The sequence below is a fragment of the Malus sylvestris genome, chromosome 15 (genome assembly GCF_916048215.2).
Source record: "Malus sylvestris chromosome 15, drMalSylv7.2, whole genome shotgun sequence".
NCBI lineage: Eukaryota > Viridiplantae > Streptophyta > Magnoliopsida > Rosales > Rosaceae > Malus > Malus sylvestris.
This window is the reverse complement of record NC_062274.1, coordinates 21,399,215-21,425,414: the sequence shown is the minus strand read 5'-3', so window position 1 is coordinate 21,425,414 and position 26,200 is coordinate 21,399,215. Positions and strand designations below refer to the sequence as shown.

At 36.8% G+C, this 26,200-nt stretch overlaps 1 protein-coding gene, 1 long non-coding RNA gene and 1 pseudogene across 5 annotated transcripts; 2 read left to right on the top strand and 1 right to left on the bottom strand.

Annotated features, from left to right (window-relative positions):
- LOC126602793 (cytochrome P450 711A1-like) lies at positions 1–24,649 on the top strand (annotated as a pseudogene).
- On the bottom strand, positions 10,684–15,602 carry LOC126604770 (uncharacterized). Of its 4 annotated transcripts, XR_007616735.1 has the most exons (7): positions 15,313–15,600; positions 15,156–15,217; positions 14,794–14,943; positions 14,330–14,367; positions 11,231–13,766; positions 10,991–11,069; positions 10,684–10,901 (listed from the first exon to the last, which is right to left on the bottom strand). XR_007616735.1 is itself a non-coding variant. In XM_050272084.1 (3 exons), exons 1-3 carry the CDS (start codon positions 15,503–15,505, stop codon positions 14,896–14,898), a joined length of 303 nt encoding a protein of 100 aa, XP_050128041.1. In that variant the 5' UTR covers positions 15,506–15,599; the 3' UTR covers positions 14,695–14,895. The 4 variants fall into 4 exon arrangements, 1 of the variants encoding a protein (XP_050128041.1); XR_007616737.1 differs by lacking the exon at positions 14,330–14,367 and having other exon boundaries at positions 11,231–11,276; positions 14,813–14,943; positions 15,313–15,602; XR_007616736.1 differs by lacking the exon at positions 14,330–14,367 and having other exon boundaries at positions 14,813–14,943.
- Positions 17,949–19,782, top strand: LOC126604771 (uncharacterized). The gene is made up of 3 exons (XR_007616738.1): positions 17,949–18,044; positions 18,123–18,314; positions 19,669–19,782. It is a non-coding gene; the product is annotated as an uncharacterized LOC126604771 (long non-coding RNA).
- Positions 24,650–26,200: the final 1,551 nt, after the last annotated feature.

The window sequence follows — 26,200 nt, the reverse complement described above, 5'->3', positions numbered from 1 at the left end:
ATGGACCAAAACTCGAGCAACAAAATCGCGGCCAAAAGCCCAGAACTTGCACCTGCCTTTCCCGAGTATTAAACCCGAATCCGAGCTTTCCTTCTTTTGTTTCTACGTCTGCTTCCCTTTTTTTTTATTCTCTTTAAGGAATCAATTACCACACAGATGATGTTCGTCTGTTTTCCCAAAAAAAAGAAGACAAAGAATATGGACTTTCTCACTACCCAACTCCACTGCAATTTCTGTCTTTCTCGTTTTTTTTTCTTTTTTGTTTTGGTTTCTATGTGCGACTGACTGAGAGAGGAAAGAGAGGTGGTTGGAGGTCTGCGAAAGTTTTCTGGAACAGCCTAAAGAGTGAGGTTTTTGGGTTCTTGGGTTTCTGCAGATTCACGGTGGAGTTGAAAATTGAGAGAAAACCGACATAGCTTTTCGTGTTGTTTCCCACAGACGGCGGCAAATGTTGATGCACAAAACCGGGAGGTCCTGGAACAACGTAAATCCGACCGTGAATCTGCAAGAAAGTAAAGAACACAAGATGTATTGTGGTTCACCTCAATGTTTAGGCTACGTCCGCATTAATGTTGATATTATTTCACTCTGAATGGTGAATATACAAGAAGGCTAGAGGCAATGTGCTCTCTTCCCATGGCCTAAAACTTGACCTCTCTAATGAGGAGAGTAAGGAGTCCTTTTATAGAATAAGGGCTCCTCACTTATTACATATTTGCCCCTTCATTTATTATATAATTACACTTAAGTCCCCCGAGTATTTATACGATGCCTAAATACGGAGACCCTAAGTATGGTACAAACAAAACTAAACCTTTCAGTTCTTTTGATAATTTTATTGAAGAAAGTTCTGGTACCTGTATCTATCATGTACATATGTGAAGACAAATTTAGAAGGGGATTCCAATGGCATCGCAAAATAAGAGATTCACATCTACAAAGATAAATGAGCTAAGATTTAAACAAGGGAACAATAACCATAAAAGACAATATGTTAATTAGTGTATTAAACTAGACCCTGGAGATATGGTTGGAATAATTAACTTGTACTTTTGCAAAGTAGAAAACTTTTTAAATGTTAATTGCTAAATACAATGAAACGAATTTAAAAATACTCGTTTATATAGAGACAAGGACCATATACTTATGTAAGAGTTCAACGAAGCAACCGGAGCTGTGCTCGAATGGAGGATGGTTGTTAAACATCTCGTAATAAACTCTACATGTTACTTATGCCACTGGTCGCGCATCATATGGCCATAGCATAGCTATTAAGTTATTGATTCTACGCATCTTGACAGGTTTCATATGGGTAGACAGCCACTAATAATTGTAGCAGATGCTGAGCTTTGTAGAGAAGTAGATTCAAGAAATTCAAAGATATCAACAACATAAGCATTCCCTCTCCCATCGAAGCTTCCTCTTTTCATCAGAAGGGTCTCTTTTTCACCAGGTATTTGTTGTATGGGCTAATTAAGACAGCGGTAACAAAACTTTATACTCGGAATCACTTTGATCCTTCAGTTCAGTTTATAAATTTTATGGTCCTGCAATTGCATCAAGTGATCCCCACTTGTCTTTAGGGATGCATGAAGTGGAACATTTGTCATCTATTAGTAAATGTCCATAAATGCCGGAAAAATTGTCATACGTAATGCAATCGGGTTGGAACGTAGAATTTCAGACCTGTATTTAATGACCAACGTGAAACATGAGTACAAAGTAGAGTGGAATTTATATACATCTGTCAGTTAAAGTCATCAAATTTATCTGCAGGGATGCAAGATGATTGACGATGCGAGACACTATATTATCAATGTATCAGCCATCACACCTAGCCAGCCTTGTGCCCACAATGCAGTCATTCACCGAGTCTGCAACTCAAAAGTTCGACTTGTTTAAAGAGGATGAAGAGATTACCTTCTCTAACCTCTCCTTCTGGTTGGCTACTGATGTAATAGGACAAGCTGCATTTGGTGTTAACTTTGGCCTTTCTAAACCACAATCCATCAGTGAATCAATCGACAAGATTGACAGCAAAGACAACAACGATGATGATCAAATCTTTTATTTTGTTAACCAACACTTCTATTCCACTACTCAGCTTAAGATGGATTTATCTGGTTCCCTTTCGATTATTCTGGGACTGCTTGTTCCTATTCTTCAGGAGCCATTTAGGCAGGTCTTGAAAAGAATTCCCAGGACAATGACTGGAAGGTTGAGTGTACTAACCGGAAGTTGAGTGGCCGGCTTGATGCGATTGTGGTGAAGAGAATGAAAGACAGTGAACGTGGTTCAAAGGACTTCTGTCACTCATAATGAATGTGAGGGAGTCGGAAGTGGTTGCCAAGAATGTCATCACTCAATACTACATTAGTGCAGTTGCTTATGAGCATCTCCTGGCTGGATCAGCCACTACATCATTCACAATGTCTTCAATTGTCTACTTGGTTGCCGGACACCCAGATGTCGAAAAGAAGTTGCTGGCGGAACTTGATGGATTTGGACCTCGTGATCAGATGCCAACTGCTCGTGGTCTTCTGAATTCCAAATTAGTGTAGACTTTTGTAAAAGATTTGAAATTCCAAGGGCTTTTACTGGATAATCATGCCTTCATATTAATTTTTCAATTGCGGGTAATTAACGAGGCAATGAGGTTTTGCCGGGTTTCCCCGTTGGTTGCAAGGAAACATCTAGAGAGGTCCAAATCAGAGGCTATCTTCTACCAAAAGTATTGTTCAACTTTTCCTATGTGAATTGTTGGAAATGGTTGCATAACTAGCTGATGCAAATTTGGTTGGTATTAAGCTAAACCTTTCAGTTCTTGTTTAATTTTATTGAAAGAAGTTCTGGTACCGGTATCTGTCATGCACATAATTATATCAACGATGATATAAGAAGACAAATTTAGAAAGGGATACCAATGACATCGCAAAATAAGAGATTGACATCTACAAGGACAAATGAGCTAAATTTAAACAAGGAAACAATAACCATAAAAGACCAAATGTAAATGAGTGTATTAAATTAAACTCTGGAGGTATGGTTAAATGTTCACTATAAAATAACATAAGATTTGGAAAAATGATTTATGGTTTCTACTAGATTTTCTCATAATCACACTGCTAATTTGACTATTTTTTCCTTCTTCGGGGTAATGCATATATGCACTCATTTTATTATAACATCCAACATTTCTAAAATTTTGAGTACTTAGGAGCCCATTCAAGAAATCTATTCGACATACTCTTGCCCTGACAGACAAAGGGTCACTAAATTTTTTGTACTAGTGTTTGATGAACTCTTAAAGGCACCTTACATTAGTACTAAAAACATAAGTATTAAGCTCAAACATATTTGGTTAGGTTCAACCTGGTATGTAGAAGACAAGTAAAAATGTTAGTTTTTAAGTTAAACTATGTTTGGTCAGGTTCATGCTAGTATGTAAAGGATGCGTATTAAGTTAAATCTTTTAGTTTTTTTATATATTTTAGAGCAAATTGGACTTATTATATACCAATGATTAAGAACTTTTTGCAGGGATTTTCACAAAACAATCATCACTCAACACTCGTCCTATATTGCTTGGGGCATCACAAAGAGAGAGACTCACATCTACAAACACAAATGAGCTAAAATTTTGAACAAGGAAATAATAACCACAGCAAAAAACCAAATGTTGTTATAAATAAGTAAAAGTTAGAGAAATAACCTTTGCTAAGAACAAGGACGAAACCACCACAAAAGTATTGCAGGTATTAGAAAATGAGGAATACTGAAAGTATTATATTTCTTCTTTTCTCTTTCTGATGTTCGTCACACTTTGAACAACCGAAGAGCTCTATTTATAGAGCCACCTCAATGAAAACTTACAAAATTTACTATTAGCATGTGAAACTTTACTATACACATGTGGGCAAACGTACCCATTGTTTACAACACTCCCCCTTAGATGCCTACATATCAATATCAGTTGCCTCGTTAAAACTTTGCTTGTAAAAACCCAGTGGACAAAAAAACCATAGCGAAGGAAAAAGAGTACAACTTTACCTGGATTGTTGATATGGTGTTAAGCATGCTTACGTTGCCTCGTTAAAACCTTGATAGGAAAAACCCAGTGGGAAAAAATCCTAATCGAAGGAAAAAGAGTACAACATGCATGTATCATGGATGGTCCCCCTAAATTGTATCTCCCCCTGATTCCACATTCTTCAAATTTGTAAGCCGACGTAATCCGATTCCCTGCACCAACTTCTGAAATGTGTACTTTGGTAGAGATTTGGTGAACAAGTTTGCTAAACTTTCATTGGAACGGATTTGTCTGACTTCAATAACTTTACCCTTCTAAAGCTCATGTGCACTAAAAAATCTTGGAGATATGTGTTTAGTCTTATCACCCTTGATGAATCATTCCTTCATCTGGGCGACACAAGCTACATTATCTTCATGGATGACAGTTGAAGTGTTTGTCTTTGAAGGTGGACCACATGAATTCCGGATGTGATGGATCATTGATCTTAACCAAAAACATTCACGACTTGCTTCATGTAAAGCAATTATTTCCGAGTGATTGGAAGATGTAGCAACTAGCGTTTGCTTTGTTGATCGCCATGAAATTGAAATATCTCCATTAGTGAACACATATCCATTTTGTGAGCGGGCTTTATGCAGATCGGAAAGAAAACCAGCATCTGCATATCCAATAAGGATCTGATCATTTGTGGGCTTGTCTGAGTATAAGAGACCCATATTTGTTGTCCCATGAAGGTATCGTAGAACATCTTTGACTCCCTTCCAATGACGAATTGTTAGAGCAGAGCAGTACCTGGCTAACAAGTTAACTGAAAAAGCTATATCTGGTCTAGTACATTGTGCTAAATACAATAAAGCACCTATTGCGCTCAAATATGGTACTTCTGGACCAAGGACCAGTTCATCATCTTCTTTTGGACGGAATGGATCTTTCTTAATGTCCAAAGAACGAACGACCATTGGGGTGCTAAATGGATAAGCCTTGTCCATGCCAAATCACTTCAGTATCTTTTCAATGTAAGTTGATTGATGGACCAAAATTCCATTAGCACAATACTCGATCTGCAGGCCGAGACAATATTTTGTTTTCCCAAGGTGTCTTTCATTTCAAATTCGCTTTTCAGATATTCAGCAGTTTTATTGAGCTCTTCAGGGGTTCTAACTAGGTTCATATCATTGACGTATATTGCTACTATAACAAATCCAGTATTTGATTTCTTAATGAACACACAAGAGCAGATGACATTGTTGGTATATCCTCCTTTAATAAAATACTCACTGAGATTATTATACCACATTCGCCCAGATTGTTTCAGCCTATATAGTGATCGTCTTAATTTGATTGAGAACATACCTCGTGGTTTGTTAGTTGTTTCAGGCAACTTAAGTCCTTATGGGACTTTCATATATATGTCAATATCTAATTCTCCATATAGATACGCGGTGATGACATTCATAAGTTGTATGTCAAGTTTTTCTAAAATCACTAAACTTATTAAGTAACGAAACGTAATTGCGTCCATTACAAGAGAGTATGTCTCTTCATAATCAATTCCAGGTCTTTGTGAAAAACCTTTTGCAACGAGTCTTGCTTTATATCTTGCAATCTCATTTTTCTTGTTGCGCTTCCTTGTGAATACCCATTTGTAACTAACAGGATTTACACTAGGCGGAGTTTGGTCTACTGGTCCAAAAACACTTCTTCTTTCCAAGGAATTTAATTTTGCCTGGATTGCATCTTTCCACTTAGGCCAATCTTGTCTCTGTCTGCATTCATCAATAAAGCGGGGCTCAATATCATTACTTAATATAATTTTAGTGGCTATTGCAAATGCAAACATGTCGTCAATGATTATTTCATTTCGATCCCACAATTCATTAGTACATGCATAATTTATAGATATTTCTTTGCTTTCATTTACTTCTGTCTCTTCAGGGACAGGTGTCTCATCAAGGACATTTTCTTTTTCTGGAAGTACAGAATCATGAATTGTGGATGTATCATTCATTTTCTTTTCCTGAATGATTTCATTTGGGTTCAACTGTGCCCTCATCTTTCTCTTTCGAGGGGCTGAATTTTTTGAACCTGGGGGTCTACCACGCTTCAGGCATGCACTAAATGAATCATTCGCTGCCACTTTATTTTGTCCAACAGGGATATCAATTCTTGCAGGTGCATTTGCAGTTGGTATATGTGACTTTGTCACTTTCGAAACATCGTTAAATGCATCTGGTATTTGATTAGCAATACATTGAAGATAAACGATCCTTTTCACTTCATTTTCACATTGAGTGCTTCATGGATCAAAATGAGATAAGGTGGGAACAATCCATGTTAGCTATTGCCGTTCTTCCATAACAGTCTTTTCTTCCCCTAACGACGGGAAGACTGTCTCATCAAAATGACAATCCACAAAACGAGCTGTAAATATATCACCCGTCAAGGGTTTAAAATATCTATTGATAGAAGGTGAATCAAAACCCACATAAATTCCCAGTCTGCGCTGAGGTCCCATTTTAGTTCATTGTGGCGGTGCAATAGGCACATAAACAGCACAACCAAAAACTCGTAAATGTGAAATGTTTGGCTGATGTCCAAACACGAGTTGTATTGATGAGTATTGGTGGTTGGTTATGGGTCTTAGTCGAACCAATGATGCTGCATGTAAGATGGCATGTCCCCATGCGGAGACTAGCAATTTCATTTTCATGAGCAGAGTGCGTGCTATTAATTGAAGCCGTTTGATAAATGCCTCTACTAAACCATTTAGAGTATGGACATGAGAAACAAGATGTTCAACATCAATGCCCAATGCCATGCAGTAATCATCAAAGGTTTGAGACGTAAATTCACCAGCGTTATCAAGTCGGATTGACTTAATAAGATGATCTGGGAACTGTGCTCGCAACTTAATTATCTGAGCAAGAAGTCTCGCAAAAGCTACATTTCGAGTAGACAATAGGCAAACATGTGACCATCGGGTAAATGCATCAACCAAAACCATAAAATATTGAAATGGTCAACAAGGTGGTTGAATAGGTCCATAAATATACCCTTGAATTCTTTGCAAAAATGATGGGGATTCATCACCAACCTTTAGTTGTGATGGTCTAATTACCAACTTCCCTTGGGAACAAGCCTTGCAAGGGTTATCATTTGAGACATCAATGTGTCTACTGAATAATGGATGTCTATTAGAGTTGGTAATGATTCTACGCATCATGGTAGATCTTGGATGACCTAGACGGTCATGCCAAAGCATGTAAATCTTTGAATCAATGAACTTCTGGGTCATAACAGTATATGCCTCAACTGTCTTTATGTATGTATAATACAATTTACTCGATAAACCATGCAACTTCTCCAATATACGCTTCTGGGTATCATTGGTGGTAATGCATAAATATTCCACATTTTCTACATTTTTCATTTCAATGTGGTATCCATTTAGACGTATGTCTTTAAAACTCAACAAATTTCAAATGGATTGAGTAGCATATAATGCATTCGTTATGGACGATATTGTTCCATTTGGTAACATAATCTGGGCTTTTCCTGAGCCTTCAATTACATCTGATTGCCCTAATATTGTTGTTACCTTTACTTTTGCAAGTACCAAATTTGAGAAATACTTTCGATCTCGAAGTATTGAATGCATGGTTGCGCTGTCTGCAAGACAAAAGTCTCCACCATTGCTTTTGTTTTGAGAATAACCATAATTTTTATCCATGTTCTCTGAGTAAAAAAAAAAACAGTTTATTCATACTGGAATACTACTTTTATTGAATTGAAAATGTGAACAGTAAACCACAAGTACAAATAACAAGATTACATTAAACATAAATAATTCAATCGGACCCATAAACTTCATTCCCTCTTTCATTAATAAAGTCTATAGCCTCCAAGTGGGTTGTGTTTAACTTTCCTGATAAATTGGTCACTGGATCAGGTGTTTTCATTGGTTAAGCCTGATCGAGGAAATTGATCTCGACACCCTTCTCCTTGAAGAAGGCTTGATACAGATCCACCAGATGCTTTGGGGTGCGACAAGTACGCGCCCAATGTCCGTTGCCACCACACCTATGGCAACCTCCTTCAGAATTTCTAGGAGTGTTCATATGAGCTTTTCCTTTCTGGCGATTTGCATTTTTAAAGCTCAGGCTTAGATTATGCCTTGGAACCTGGTTGTGAAACTGGATACCATGGTTCTTGCCTTTCCCGTTCCACCGGCCTTGCTTGTGGCCAAGTCCTCGTTTGTAATTATTGCCACGGGAGGATATGGTATTCCTTTTAAGGAAAGCAGAATTCACTTCTGGGAACGGTGTTGATCCAGTAGGTCGGGAATTATGGTTTTTCATCAGGAGCTCATTGTTCTGTTTAGGTACTAGGAGCACAAATATCACCTGGTTGTATTCAGTGAAGCCTCGCGCTCTATACTGCTGCTGTAGGAGCATGTTAGAGGTATGAAATGTGCTGAAAGTCTTTTCCAATAACATCTCCTCAGTAATAGTATCCCCACATAGCTTCATCTAAAAGGTAATTCTGAACAACGCAAAATTGTACTCATCCACTGACTTGAAATCCTGGATCCTTAGGTGAGTCCATTCATAGCGAGCTCTTTGAAGAATCATCGTTGTCTGGTGATTGTATCTGTCTCTCAAGGCCTTCCAGAGGGCTAACGAATCTTCAACCGTTAAGTACTCGCTCTTTAGTGCCTCATCAAGATGGCGACCAATAAAAATCATGGCCTTTACCCGATCTTGAGAGGATGAGCTGCTTTCTTTCCTGATGGTATCTCCAAGATTTGCTGCTTCCAAATGGATCTTGGTATCCAGTACCTAGGTAAGGTAATTCTTCCCAGTAATGTCCAGGGCAGCAAAATCAAGCTTTGCCAAGTTTACCATTTTCTTTTCTGAAAGAAAAATGAGGTGTGTAAGAACTTGCAATAATATGTGTTCTGGAGGAATATATTGTTAGAACTTCTAGTTCTTACAAATTTTTGATCCTCAGGCTAAAATGATAAGTACTTGAAACTTCAAGCTCAAGATTTACATGATTAATGAGAAGGGCAATTGTACTGCACCATTCTCATCGAAACAACTATAGGATGAGCGATTATTCCGCACCACTTTAAACAGCAGGAACATTTAAATATGTAGAGTAAGGTGGACGATTATACCGCACCACTAAAATTGTGATAAAATTTAAATATGCAAAGCAGGGTGGACGATTATACCACACCACCTAAAATTGCGGACAATTATACCGCACCACCTAAAATTGCGATAAAATTTAAATATGCAAAGCAAGGTGGACGATTATACCGCATCACCTAAAATTGCAATAAAATTTAAATATCAGAGCATGGTGGGTGATTATTCCACACCACCTAAAATTGTTGTAAAATTCAAATATGCAGAGCATGGTGGGTGATTATTCCACACCACCTAAAATTGAGATAAAATTAGATTTGCAGTTCAAGATAGGCGATAGTACCGCACCATCTTGGATTGTATATATAATCAGTGGTTTAGTAGTCAATATCTACACCAAACAAGAAATCAAATATATAAGTAACTGTTAGTTTGAGAACTAGAAGTAAACATGGTGCAAACAATTCTTCGCGAGGGTATATCCAGCAGTTGAGGCAAAGGAAAAAGAAGAACAATAAAATCCTTAAAGGGAACTTTTTCTTTTCTTTTCTTTCGGCGAAGAGAAAATGAGAAATTGTTAAAGAGTCGTGCTGATAACGTGTTATAAATAGGCAAAAGTTAGAGAAATAATCTTTGCTAAGAACGAGGACGAAACTACCACAAAAGTATTGCAAATATTAGAAAATGAGGAATACTGAAAGTATTATATTTCTTCTTTTCTCTTTTTGATGTTCGTCACACTTTGAACAACCGAAGTGCTCTATTTATAGAGCCACCTCAACGAAAACTTACAAAATTTACTATTAGCATGTGAAACTTTACTATACACATGTGGGCAAACATATCCACTGTTTACAACAAATGTTACCTTAATAAATTAAACCTAGGGGTATGGGTGTAATAAGTCCAAACCTCAAGGGTGTGAGACAAACTCTACCTATTTTTTATATGTTATAGAATCTCCAATCTATCGCCAACTGCCGAATAGAACGAAACAACTAAAAAATAAAAAAATAAAAATTATATGGCGACAAGGACCATACACTTTTGTAAGAGTTCATCTAAGATACTTTTAAAGAGTTGCAAATACTAAAGCAACCATAGCTCTCTGACTCTGAGCAACCAGGATTTAGAAACCGATCGGCGGCAGCAAGTATGGAACTGCCTTTGATGTTCACCAATAGTTTCACTACAAAAAATTGGCCATTGTGCACAATAAGTTATTTGTGCCCTCTGAAGTTAAAGGGCACCAACATACGTGCCCATAAAACAATAAAATAGCAACTAAAACAACATGTGTCCTTTATGGGCGTGCCCATTGATTATAGGGCACAATATGAATATTGGTGCTCAAAATGCTAAGCACAATAGGTTGCCTATTTCTGCCATAATTCGGACAGCCATGTCAAATGACAGACAATCATATAGAGCATAGTTTTCAAATTGTGCCCACTAAGGTTATGTTTCAAAGAAAAATAAAAATGTCAAAATTTGAAATAAAACAAAAAATTTAAAATTTTCATAAAATCAGAGATGACACACACAATATACATGTATTTCAGTTATTTACAACAAATCCCACGTAATTTACTATCAAGTCCTTCAGAATCCCATCCTCCCACTGCATGCATTGGACCCAAGTTCTTCATGCAATGAAGCTCGCTTAACCACGATCCCTTCTTGCATATAACTTTTAAAGAGTCCCACAACTTTTTCTGAATTGAAAAAGAAATTTTACAAAACATAGTCAAAAGAAAACACGAAGAGCTAGGAACAATATATTGAAAGCAAAGCAAGACTTTACATCTCTGTGAAACATCTACTGCAAGCATGGCAGCATATGGGGAAAGACTCATCTCTGTCAACTTTCACCTTCATGCCACCTGCATGTAAAGATATATATATATATATATATATATATATACACGAAACTTGTATGTACAAAAGGGTTCACAACACCAAACCCCAAAATGAGACTGAAAAATTTTCATTGAATAAGTTTATATTTAGCAGATCTTAATTCTATGAGACCAAAATTCCTTACCAGTGAGGCGTACCTTGGTTTCTCTTCTTAGCAGATCAGTTACATGCTGAAACTCAACCAAGAAATCAACATTATAAATTAAAGTAAAAACAATGCAACGATTTCAAACGTATATTCATCCTTTTAGGCAGTCATTAGATACAGATAGATGTGTTGAAAGACTCCGCATAACAAAATGAATCCTGAATTGAATGAAACTTATAAGCAAAATGAAAAAAGAAATTAAATATCAACTACATTCAGATATGTGATACAATACCATTTGACATCTATTGTCACACCTCGGTCCCCATACTTATGCAAAATGCAGAGAACAAGTCAACATTGGATGTTCATTTTACTTTTGAAAAGCATTTTGCTAGTGAGATACATTTTTCTTTTGCATATGGCTAGAACACAATTGCATCTCAACAAGAAAACTGAAACTTTCTACATTATTTGATCTGTTCAACTTTTCCAAGACACGAAATGATGAACTGAACACAAAACATGAGCTTTCACAAAGAAGTCACGTACCTCAGTACTAGAATATAATCACCCATGACATTCCTAGAACAAATAATTAAATCAGGTTTCCCGGTTACAAAGATTAGTTATTATTATTATTATTCAGAGTAGCCATAACCCTTGGCTTCCCATCATCTTTCAACAAATTAATTTTCAACACCATAGTGCCCCCTTGTAATATTCTTCAAATGACTTCAGAAAAGGTCACATCTCTCCATAACTAACATAGTCTACAGAACTAGAATTACCAACATTTTACAAAATAAGTTACTTTATCATCAGTTGATTAATAATCAACTACTTAATTCTTTCTTTTGGTCAATAACAACTTTGAAAGTACGATGAATGACGAATAAGAAAATAAGAGTAATTGACTATGCATATGAAACTCAAAACCTCTGTGAGAAGGATGGATGTACACACCCTCCATGTTTCATGTTATTGACTTGTGTGCAGCTATCAAATTTTATGCAACACCCCTTCAATATCAAAAAGAAAGGTCACCTTTCATCTAAAAACATATCCGAACTTTAGTATTCTTAAATTATCCGACATAGAGTTCCATAAGATGCAACAGAAAATGACAAATTTACTCAATCTAATAAGGAAGCTTGACTAAAAATATCCTGGCCGGGAACAACCCCGACGATTCCAAGTCATGAACTTCAAGGACAACAAAATTTCGACCATATTTTGCGGCTGATTAGAACAAATTTCCCAACCAAGATTAACCATGTCAAACAAAGAACAGCTATCACCCATGAATACCAATAAAAGTTAATAATTCTAATCAAGAAAGGAATGATGTTACCCACATAGCAGGAACAAAATGGTATGCACCAAAAAGCTGCCACAACCAACCGACGAAGTTCACCATGCTTGCACTCCGTGGACGCCCAGAAACTGTTCACTAATCTCTTCGATTGAGGTCCAATTCCAGCAGGCTTGGCCATAATTTGGGGTTAAAGAAAGGCTCAGGTTGATTGGGAAAAGGGAGGGAGAGAGAGGAGAGGCAGGAGGAAATGAGAGAAGAGACAGAGGATAGAGTGTCGAATGGACACACTAGGAAATTCAATCCGATCGATTGGAAATTGTATGGAAGATTATGTTTGAAAGATAAGAGAACAATTCATCAATTATGCAATGGAAAACATAGCATTAGAACACATCTAACAGAGGAAAAAAAATTACCACAAACCTTCATTAATTATCGATGGAATACTACAACAACAACAAAGCTTTTTTCCAGTAAGTGGAGTCGGTTATATGAATCCTAGAACACCATTGCGCTCGGTTCTGTGTCATATCCTCCGTTAGATCCAAGTACTTTAAGTCTTTTCTTAGAGTCTCTTCCAAAGTTTTCCTAGGTCTTCCTCTACCCCTTCGGCCCTAGACCTCTATCCCGTAGTCACATCTTCTAACCGAAGCATTAGTCAGCCTTCTTTGCACATGTCTAAACCATCGTAATCGATTTTCTCTCGTCTTTCCTTCAATTTTGGCTACTCCTACTTTACCTCGAATATCCTCATTCCTAATCTTATCATTTCTTGTGTGCCCACACATCCAACAAAGCATTCTCATCTCCGCTACACCCAATTTATGTATGTGTTGATGCTTCACCGCCCAATATTCCGTGTCATACAGCATCGCCGGCCTTATTGCCGTCCTATATAATTTTCTCTTGAGCTTCAGTGGCATACGGCGGTCACACAACACGCCGGATGCACTCTTCCACTTCATCCATCCAGCTTGTATTCTATAGTTGAGGCCTCCATTTAATTCTCCGTTCTTTTGCAAGATAGATCCAAAGTAGCGAAGGCGGTCGTTCTTTGGTACTTCCTGATCTCCGATCCTCACCCCTAACTCATTTTGATGTCAATGGAATACCAACAAAAAATTTCTTTGTTTTGAAATCATTACCAAAGATTTTCAAACTCACGATCATTAAGCACGGGATCATCTGGAAGACGAATGAGCAGTTGTCATTCCTTCTGAGTTTCATAAGTTGTGCCCACTGTAGTAGGTGTCCCTCAAGCAGCAATTATGTAAGCAAAAAAAAAAAATTCATTAAAAACCATTGAAATCAATTTTCAAAATACAAACATTTAAGAAGCTTAAACCTGAATGTCACTATTCGATAAAAATAAACTCAATATTTACTAAATGAATGTCAAACTTGTATTGCATAATATGCCTACTTCATATAATTTCTAATAAAGGGAACAATTCCTTATCTATGTGGATATTATAAGAAAAATCAATTCCATAGTGTATCCATTGCTTTCATTCTCAAGCACACAATACAAATAAACCAACAAAGGATTAAACTCTTAAGTGAACTAATCAATGTCATTATATATGTACTAATTGTTATAACTCAAAAATAGGAAATTGTCTTTAACTTATTTCTCAATTCTCTATACAACAAATCATACCATATAACAAAAGTGTATATTTATATTTATTTATTATTTCTATTCTAAAACAGGGTGTATTGTTGACCATCTATCTTTTCTTCATACAACCCCAGTGTTCCTATTTGCCAATATAAAATACACAAAAACAAAAAAAAGCAAGGAGACCAATACTTACCATCCCATTTAATAATGCCCAAAGTCATTATGTGGGTACTGACACTACTAATACGACAAATGTCTATTTGTTAATATTGTTTGATATAAGCCTACCAAGAAAAAACATTTAAATCACACAAAGAGACAAACTTTTCACATTCTCACACACCCAACAAAAGCCTGATTTAACGGAAGAAAAATCTACGAGACAAATTTTTAAAGCATGTGATATCCACACCTTATTTTACTTCTCACATATTTTTTTAATTTTTGATCGTTGGATTGAATGAATTAAAGAAAATCAATGAACATAAATTATCAAGGGATGTGTGAAAAGTAAAATGAAATGTGTGAATAGTACATCCCATTTTAAAAGCCAACAAATACTTCAAAATGTGATTAATTAATTAATTATTAAACTTAATTATTATTCACACACTGTAAAACATCCCATTTTTTCACCAATTAAAAGCCAACAAATACACGTGGGGGTCATCCATACCAATAATAATTGTGATTGTCCATTTTTTGCTCCATGGACTTTCCACTTGGAGTTAAAGATAGCATGAAACCACCAGAAAAAAACTATTCAATTTCTGAGACCAGAGCACAAAACCAAGCAAACACCGCCACCTGCAACAGAAACAACACAGTAAAACAGAGTTTTGGAGAGAAAAAAACAGAGGACTTTAATTTTACATCAATCAAGCAATCAATCTACACGAAAACCTTAAATCTTTAAGACCAAGATTTCCTAAAACGAAAAATCGAATTAGATGGAACAGCACACACAAATCATTGACAAAAAAAAAAAAGATTTGAAAGAAAAAAAAACACTCACAGACCTTAATCAGAAGGGAATTGCAAGGTTGTACACAAAAACCCTTGAATTTGCACACCAATTTTCCTGAAACAAAAAAAAAAAACCCAATCAGATTAAACAACCGTCCAAATTCCAACTTTTTTCTTCATCTGATGGTTGTAGGCGGTCAAATTGCAGACCAAAATGCTTTGATGGTTCGCAGTGAGGAATAGTCTGTGTTGGAAGCTCTACTGACAGTTCTTGCATCTTCCTTGGATGAGAGAAAATACCCATACAGAGAGAGAGAGAAAGAAGAAGGAAAGGAGAGAGAGAGCAAGTGTATTTAATTATGGGCGCAGACAGAGTAGAGGGCGAATGATTATGGAATGGCATGCATAGGAAATAATATAAAAAAAATTAGAGGGATAATTAGGATGTCTCTTCTATGTGGGTAGCTTTTTACTTTTGAGATTTTTGAGAGAGAGTGGAATGAAAGGGACTTCCTCCCGGACCAGGATCCTCTCCTGAGCTAAGGATGAGGATCTTTCTCATCAATCAATGTGGGTCGTTAGATGAAAATTCAACGGCTACAAATAGGGAGATCCCTTTAAAGTTATAATAATTGTAACCGTTGGATTTTCATCCAACGACCTACATCTCTTGATGAGGAGGATCCTCATCCTTAGCTCATGAGAGGATCCTGGTCCCTCCCTCCCATCCCAGATGATCAACAGCTCTTTTCCTTCCTAGATGACCCACACGTGTACATCCAGATCTTTCCCTTCCCAGAGAGACAAAAATGAAGCAAAAGAGTAAGAGTCGAGAAGAGGCAAAATCGAAATTATATAAACAATTTAGAGAGATGTCTGTTGTGGCAAAAACGAAGTAAACAAAACTAAGAAGGGACAAAATTGGAAGAGTCTAGTTTTTGAAGCCTCCTTCTAGGGAGAAGTGGAATGAAAGAAAGAAGTATGGGCAACGGTGGATGTACACTGTACAATAAACAGTGTCCACAGAAAAAAAAAAAAAAAGGTGAAAAGGGAAACGCATTGGTGAAGGAACAGTGAAAAGGACACAAAGGAAATTAACTGAAAAGTTACTCATTTAGTATATATATAATTTTGGCCAACAGGATCCTTTCCGGATCCTTTTGGTGATGATTTTGGGGTTAAAGAGAGGCTCCATTTGATTGGGAAAAGAAAGGGAGAGAGAAAGGAGAGATAGAAGGAATTGAGAAGAGAGAGAGGCAAAGAGTAGGGATGGGCATAAAAACCGTCAAATCACAAGATTGCATCAAACCGTATGAAAAAAAAATTGAAAAAAACCGTATTGACCCAGAAAGTCAACTTTGAGTAAAAAACCGAATCGAACCTTTTAAACAGGTTTCGGTTCCTGTTTTGAATGCACAAGAACCGACCGAAACCGAACCGAACCATTTTATTAATAATAAATAAATAAATTATATATATACACACATGTCATGATATAATAGGTTGACAAATTAGTTTCACCAAGTTGCAAAGTAGTGGATCCCATCCAATTAGGGTTTACTCACTCACCTCACCCTCATCTCACTCACACAGCCTCACCCCTCACATCCCTATTTCCCCATTTCGTAACATATCTGACCATCACCACGACCTCTCATTAAAAAATATTAGTGATTCTTCAGGCAGCCCACAACCTCAGCTTTCTGCGACGACCCTCATCATCCCTCATCCGCGACAGCTCACGACTCTTCGTCCTCCGTCCTTGGTATTTTCTCTATCTTTTCTCATCTTTGAGATTTCAGATTAGGAATATGGCTGAGTTCCATTGGTTTTCCATTCTCCTTTATCTTCACTATATATGTGTGATTAACATTGTCTAATTGGGTCCTATGGCTCTTGTCCTGCATTTAGGGCCATTTGTATTTAGATGGTTTGTGGGGTTCAAAAGGGTGTTTTAAGTTCGTAGATTCTACAGAAATGTCATTCGCTTTAATCTATCCTTTTCATTTAAGGCCATTTGTTGAGCTGGAGTACTGCCAAAATGGTTTTCTTTGCTTGGTCTTTGGTGTGGGGTAGATTGTAGAGTCTTCACCCTTGAAATTTCAGGAAGTGGAAGTCTTCTTCGGTAAATATTTTGTATTTGAAAAAAAATTGCTAGGAATCAGTTGACCACTTTCTGCTATACTCGGGTTAAATGAATAAGTTGAAACTGGGATTTGTTATTTTAGTTGTTAAACGAGTTAAAATGGTTTATGGCCTAGAACTTAGTTAAAGAGAAAAAATCTTCAACCCTACCTCCCTTTGTTGGGGAAAAATAAAGTGTTCAACTGTGCTGAAATTAGTACGTTCATAGCATGTTTACCCCTTCTGACACAATTTGAAGGTTAATTAACATTTTTTTATTGGTTGCTCTGCAATGGCACAATTGACGACAAAAATCAAGCATCTGTCTTTAGTTTTACACAAAAAGGTCACTATGGAACCAATAATCTTCCGTTTTATGCTTTCATGTTCATATTTTAAAAATGAGAAATTTTATTTGAACCCATCTAATCTCTTTTACACTCAACTTACTTTTTTCACCCATATGTTTTTTAATTAAAGAATTAATATCTCTTTAAATCCAAATTTATTACCTAAACTACCCTTTCAAACCCAATTCAAAATGTAAAGTTATCTTTACACTCATTTCCTTTATAAAATAACGTCTCTAACTGAATGTTTTTTTTTTTGGGATAAGGATTGAAACTTGACAACCGTGTACACCGATTACCTTATATAATCATCCACATCTATAAGTTTATAAATTACCTTCTTGTCTTTGAATTTTTCTTCACTTTCACTAATAAGCTTTCTAGATTTCGTTGGTATGTTTTGTTTGCAGGGATAATCGCATAGTCAATTGGGATTGTGGGTTGCTTACAGCAATATCTGACATTGAGGTCAGCCTTCTTCTTTTACCTGCATATTCTTCCTTATTTTGCAGCATATATTTATGGATTTTTTTTGGGTTTGTATAGGTGGATTATATTGATATTCGAGATACGACATTACTCAGGGTTTTCTGGATATAAGAACCCTGTTGAATTTGGCGTGTTAACTTCATTTGCTTACACTCTGGAGGAAGATTTTGGTGAGATTGTGGTTGCCACCACTAGAGTGGAAACTATGCTTGGTGATACTGCCATTGCTGTACATCCTAATGACGAAAGGTATAAACACCTTCATGGAAAACATGTCATCCATCCTTTCAATGGAAGAAGAATTCCTATAGTATGTGATGAAATTCTCATTGATCTAGAGTTCGGGACTAGTACTGTGAAGGTAAAGTTTAACATATAAGTTCCAAGTGCTTGAATTAAATTTGTTTTTCTGGTTTATGTTTCATAGATGTAAAGATCTTTATGCTCTCTCTCGTTGCCTCCTGTAGATTAACCCAGCCCATGATCCTAATGAATTTCCTTTGCCCCTCTATAATTGCATATAAGTAGCATTTTCATAGCTGTTTTTTTTTTCTGCTACCAAACCTAACCATAGACTTGGAATCCAAGAGATCATTCCATAGATTTGAATTTGCCAAAGAATGCAATGCAAGCTCCAGTTCAGTCCATCACTTTGTTAGAAACATTTGACCTTGATGCTTTGGATTTGGATGGAGAGTGGTCAAGGTTTATGAGGTTGGACAACCGTTATTTTCACCAAGAATCAAGTTATATGTCTTTGCACTACTAATAAAAAATCCTTGCAATGGTGTTTTGGAGGCAGACAGACGGTAGAGAAAAAAAAATACGATACAATATAATATAATAAATATGACATTTAATCCAAAGAAGAAGCAAACAAACAAAATATCCATAAATCGAGTCATACTTTAGTTGGAGGATTCAAAACTTCAAAATTACTATCCAAAAAATTATTTTTCTCTATCAGAACTATTAGGGTTTTAGCCGGAATGGACGTAGAATACAAAGGGTGGTGCTAGGATTTAATTATAGTGTCTAGTTTATTGGGAAATTTAAGTTTTATTATTAATTTCATTTTGTACTTAATAGTAATTATGCAATAGGGTAAAATAGACAATTAACATTTAAAATTTAAGTTGAATGTAGAAAGAAGTTACATGGGTTTAAATAAAATTTTCCTTTAAAAATTTATTGTCATGCTAATAGTCCAGGTAATTAATTAGTAGTTCGACTAATTCTGTTTCTAGTGCATAATTTACGTGGTACAACTTTGACTTGTGGGGTTTAAGATAGTTTTGTGAAGTTTTAATAGTCCACAGTAATTAGAGATAAATTAATGGTTGGCATGTTGGGTCGATCAACGTAATGTAGCTTATCCTAGCTGTTACTCCGAAACGTTGACCTTGAAAACAAATGTTGACACTAGTTCTGTGCCAATTTCATGGCATGCCCTTGGATGTAAATGTATATTGCTGATGTCCAAAACACAAAACCTGTTAACAAGGTTGTTGATTTTAGATGAGTTTTTTTGTTTTGTTTTCCCTGCTAAATTGAAACAAATATGATGCTGAATTGTGGATTATGTGATATATTCTGGATATAGGTTGTTCATTTCAAAGGATCAAGGAAACGCCTGATGCTCGAGTCTTGGAGCTTCTACAGTTCCGTTTCCAACATTCCAGATATGTTGTGCCTGATATTAAAGAATGGGAGAAGAAAGTACGATTTTTGAATAACTCAAGCTGGTTTAGCTTAGCATATGAATTCGTATTACAAGTTTGATTAGGGACCTGCTGATTTCATGGCATTGAAAACGTACCCTGGATGGATTTGTGGAGAAAAACATGACGGACTACTTTTATTTATTATCTCTGTAATGCTGTTTTCTTTGAATTTGTTACTTCTTTACGAAATCAGTTTTAGAAGATGTATTTGAATATATGATGATTTGGTGTTCAAATAATTTAGTATTTGGAACCGTAAACCGGCAAGAACCGAATTCGAACCGGTGTAGACCAAATCGTATGGTTCTAATAATAAATTTAAGTGGAACAACACCAAACCAAACCAAACCGTTGGTATTTTCCGACTCTGGTTCCGGTTTAAGGTCGGAACCGCACCAATCCCCACTTGTCTTTATGTTCCAATTTCGTCCATGCAACCATATATTTGATGGGTAAACAGTTACTTGAGGAATAGTTAATGATATATGGAAAATCCTAACTCCATGAAGGGGAACATATGTCATCTATTAGTAAATGTCCATAAATGACAGAAAAATTGTCATGCGTGACGCAATTGGATTGGACAGTAGAATTTGAGACCTGTTTTGAATGACTAAAATGAAACATGAGTACAAAGTAGAACATGAGTCCAAAGTAGCGTAGAATTTATTTACGTCTGTCAGTTAAAGTCATCAAGTTTATCAGCAGGGATGCAAGCTGGTTGACGATGTGAAACACTATATTATCATTGTATCAGCCATCACACCTAGCCAGCCTTGTGCCCACAATGCAATCATTCGTCGAGTCCGTAACTCAAAAGTTCGACTTGTTTAAAGAGGATGAAGAGATTACCTTTTCTAACCTCTCCCTTAGGTTGGCCTCTGATGTAATAGGACAAGCTGCATCTAGTGTCAACTTTGGCCTCTCTAAACCACAATCCATCATTGAATCAATCGACAAGATTGACATCAAAGACAACAACGATGATGATCAAGTCTTGGGGTTTTATTAACCAACACATCTGTTCCACTACTCAGCTTAAGATGGATTTATCCGGTTCCTTTTCAATTAAACTGGAACTACTTGTTTCTATTCTTCAGGAGCCATTTAGGCAGCTCTTGAAAAGAATTCCCGGGACAATGAACTGGAAAGTTGAGCGTACTAACCGGAAGTTGAGTGGCCGGCTTGATGAGATTGTGGTGAAGAGAATGAAAGACAGTGAACGTGGTTCAAAGGACTTCTTGTCACCCATAATGAAAGCAAGGGAGTTGGAAATGGTTGCCAAGAATGTCTTCGCTCAAGACTACATTAGTGCAGCTGCTTATGAGCATCTCCTGGCTGGATCAGCCACTACATCATTCACATTGTCTTCAATTGTCTACTTGGTTGCCGGACATCCAGATGCCGAAAAGAAGTTGCTAGCGGAAATTGATGGATTTGGACCTCCTGATCAGATGCCAACTGCTCATAGTCTTCAACACAAATCTCCATATATTGATCAGGCATATGTTCTGAATTCCAAATTAGTGTAGACTTTTGTAAAAGATTTGAAATTCCAAGTGCTGAATTTACTTGATATTCATGCTTTCATATTGATTTTTCAAATGCTGGTTATTGAAGAGGCAATGAGGTTTTGCCTGGTTTCCCCATTAGTTGCAAGAGAAACATCTAGAGAAGTCGAAATCGGAGGCTATCTTCTACCAAAGGTATTGTTCTACTTATCCTATGTGAATCGGAAATGGTTGCATAATTTATGGGACTAATTTTTGTGGGTGTGGTTAGCACTCGGAGTGAGCTAGTAATAACATAAATGATGATCATTTCACTGGAAACAAACAAGTAGATGTTTCAAGCTCAAAACCATATTTTACAAATGAGCTAGTACATTAATCCTCACTTAACCACCCAGGCCCCAATCCCCTAGGTGGTATCAAAACCCAATGGACCTCGGGTGCAGAGTTTTTCTCAAAAGGCCCCAGTGCAAATAGAAGGAAAACACTTATATTTAAACCTTAGATTATTGTAATGTGGGACTCTTTTCATATCCATCTTTGCTTGTATCGAACCAACCTTTTACACCAATAATATCCACCTTGGCAAGAGCAAGCCAAGGTAACACCATGCTTTACAACAACACACAAGTTTCCAAAAAATGGTATGGTTGCCGCTAGGGATAGGCAAAATACTCATGGGTTTGGGTAACTGCGGTTATCTGCCCATTTAAAGTTCACGGTTACCATTATGGATATCCGTTTAGACGAACAAACGGTTATGGATATAATCGTTTATCCGTTAAATTTAAATGGGCAGTTATGGGTATTACCCACGGTTATAACGGGTATCCATCGGGTATGGGTATTACCCACAGGTATCCATTTACCCATTTAATTTAAGAGGCTTTTTGATCTAGGTCCAAAAACATAGGTAGTTTTTGAACTAAGTCTAGTTATCCAATTACATATTTTTATACCAATTTTGCCCTTTTAGATAAAAATATTTAAATTCTTTAATTTTTTTCTCATTTATTCAGTTTTTAATTTTGAATATTTAAATACTCAAACTAAAATATTATCCAGTAACCACCTAATGATGTTTACCTACAAAACCGATATAATTTAGTAACTACCTATTGTATAGGAAGAAAAATACTTTAAGCTAACTGTCCATTACCTAGCACTACATTTTAGTGCTTCAATCTGCTGTCCCAACCACACAAGCTGCCCATGGCTCTAGCCAAGTTGAGCAGCCTAAAGCAGTGGTCCCTGCCACAACACCTCATCGGCCCATGCCGAGCTGACTCCTGGACCCTGCCAGCAGATGTGCTGCACCACCCCGACGGCTGCCCCGCGATAGCACTATCCAAGAAGAAGACAAGAAAAATTAAATTTTTCTTATATCGGTGCGGCACGGAAAAGACGAAGAAATCAACAAAAGACGGTCATTTGCACGAGCAAGATGTAGAAGATTGCTAGAGGAGGGGGAACAAATATCCTCTAAGCTCTCTCTCTCTCTTGTAGGGTTGAGTAAATCGCTCTCCAAAGTTGATTTAATAACCCGCTTAAGGTGGACTTAAATAGGCTTTGAGAGAAATTTATTTCCCTTTCCTAGACAGATCTAATTTCCTATTAAAGAGGGAATTTACATCAAAAAAGGAAGCAGTCCTATGTTTCATAAAGCAAGAAGATCTCTACACATACTGCCATTTCCGATGAGCAGCCCAACAGGTGTGGGGGCATTTGTGGAGCTAAAAATAATTACAAGGCGACACGTAGATTTTTGGGTAAAAGAGGAAAAAAATACCCTTGAGGCATACCGAGATTCCTGCGCACGAGCAGCGGACAATCATCCGTCAATCAAGTCAAAAGTGTCCAAAATAGGTAACAAATTCAAAGATATTCTCATCCATCCTCATCTTAGATAATTATTTTATAACCTACATAACATTCCATTTAAGTGGAGGTTAATTGGCTAATTAATGGATTAATTGCTAATTAATCCATTAATCACCAATTAAATCATCCATTACACCCCCAAAAACACCCAAGGGTTGGCCGCTCTTTCTTCTAAATAGGGCCAGTCATGCTCTATAAATAGGACTCCATTTTCTCTAAAAAGCTAGGTCTACACTTTTGCAAAACTCCCAAAAACTCTCCAAATACTTTTCTCTCTAAATTCTAACTTTGGCATCGGACGTTTTTGGGCCAAAGCCCCCCATTCATCGTGGGCGCGTGAGGCTCTTGGCCTTGACCTATGTTGTAAATTGTTTTGTAGGTACGATTTTGTCCAAGAAGAAGAAAGCGAAAATTTGCATCCACATCCCCAACCCGCCGGGATGCTACCTTTGGAACTCATGACCCTTCCCCTCACAAGAACTATTCCTTTGATAGATTCAGCATCTTTGAGAAAATTTCAAAGGTCCCCATGTCATTGTCAATGAATCTAAATGGTTATAAACTTCCAATTGTGCAGGGGCGGACCTACAACAAGTGCTAGCCGTGTTACAATCCGGTCGAATTTTTCTGACAAAGACCTACATTATGTCATTTCTCCCCACCCATATATATACACAGGGCCAGTCCTAAGTTTTCAGGTGCCCAGGTAGGCCTGACAATTCTTGACACAACCCGATAACCCAACATGACACGACACGAAATTAACAGGTGTTCGGGTCGACACAATAACGAATCGAGTTGTTATCGAGTAACCCGATAAGCACCTGTTAAGATAATGGGTTGGTTCGGGTATACACGTGGGTAACACGATACACGATAAGCAAAATATTAATTTTATAATTTTATAACCCTAAAAAAAATACTATAATAATTATATATATATATATATATATATTAATTTAACAATTTTATACCCTTAAAAACTATAATAATTATATATATATATATATTAAATTAAATTTTAAAAATTGGTGACCATTGGATCGGCTGAGATTTAATCTCAGCCGTCCATTGTGCATTAGGTTGGAGGCTAATATATTTTTATATGGTATAGTACTATTGTTTTATTTCTTTTCATAACTATTTTGGTAAACTCCTCATAATTTGAATGGTTTTTAATGTTTGGTTTTTCTATACTTAGTTTATGCGGAAGAGAGTTCTGACGTGGAAAACCTTACTGAAAACATCATCAACATAACTCTTGAAGACAATAGATCAAGCTAAAGTTCCAATACAATTTCCTCATGATGATCGATGAAAATTGAGGATTTTGTAAAAGGAAGAACATGCAAGCTTTGAGTTCCACTTGCAAGGTTTAAACTTTTGAGAAAAGCTTCACAACCTTGAAAACAAAAACTCTTACATTTTGCATATCCTTGCACATTTAATATTTTGTAATAGACTAGTAGTGTATGGATGTTTTTAGTAGGCTCTTATTTTCGAGTGTAGATGTAGTACTTAAACGACAAATGTATTTTAATGTTTTAAAGTAATATTTAAGTGGCAATGTGTGGTATGTGCAAATTTAAGAAAAAAATATATTTTTCTTAACGGGTCGGGTCACTTTATAATGAGTGTGACATGACATGACCCATTAAGATAACAGGTGTTATACGAAAATGACACGAACACGACAGACACGACTCGTTTGCCAGGCCTATGCCCAGGGCCAAGGCAAAGGCTCAAAATGTGCCCTTTTTCATTCCAACATATTATATATTAATTAAAGCACTAGCATAGCATTCTAACATATATTATAATAAAAAATTAGTAAAACTCAATATATATTAAAAAAAAATTACCTATTCGCCAATTGCCACTCAAAATCTCAAACTTTTATGTTTTTGCAGTCTCGATACAACATCTAATTGTTGCAGGTTGCTGCTTTTGCAGATTTGCAATCCTAATACGAAATTAAAACTAATTTGTCAAAAGTAAAACCAACTTGAAATTTTTGATAAAAGTGAGAAAAAAAAAAGTTTTAATCTGGGTCGTCTGGTCCGTCTACAAGGTGGAAACTACAAAACCATGTCACTCTGGGCCTAGTGGCATGGGTGTGGCCTACGTGGGTCTGGTCAGTTTGGGTCATCTGGCAGTGGGCTTGTAGGCAATGGCAGACAACAAACTGAAAAAATAAAAGTGGGTCTTTACCTTGGAGCCTTGTTAGAAGCAGGAAACACTGGTTCACTTAAGTAAGAAGGCTGGAACTAGAAACAGGAAGCAAAACCATAAAGGGGGGACTGGATGTCTGGCATTGTCACTGACACCATGTTGGGTGTTCGAAATTTCTAATGGACTGACTGAATTGTCACAGCCCGTCCCGAGATTTTCTTATTCAGGACGTGAAATGACGGAATTGCCCTTAACGGGCATTAAGGTACGTGGGTGTGTGACATTATTTGGTCTAATCTTAGAAATGTTTTGGAAGAAAATAAATAAGATAAGTTGGCTTATTAATTTGGTTAGGGATTTGGAAAAATGGATGGTGTGGATTGAATGTGGGCATCTAAACCCTCACACTCTCCCTTTCTCTATCCCGTAGCCCTCTCTCTCTCTTCCATCTCGACGCACCTTCTCTCTCACACCCATATTGTAAGGCCTCACCCAAAATCCCCCAAAACTCAGTGGATCGAGGTAACCAAGGTAAGAATCTTCATCCTTGAGATGTTTTGAGTTGATTGGTATTGGTTTTAGGACGTAGAACCTTCGATTTCACATGAATCCGAAACCCCCATTTTTGGTCACTGTTCATGCACACGTGAAATGTTGTGTTTCAGGGAATTCTAAGCTTATAGTGAGCTTAGTGAGGTCCCAAGGAAGCTCGGAGTGATTCGTTTGAAGGATTTGGACGTCGGGATCACGAGGGTTAAGTTTGGGCGGTTTTGCTTGAATTTTTCTGGTGAGATTTAGTTGTTTTTTAAGCTTAAAAGTAGTGTATCGTGATTCTACTTGTTTGGGG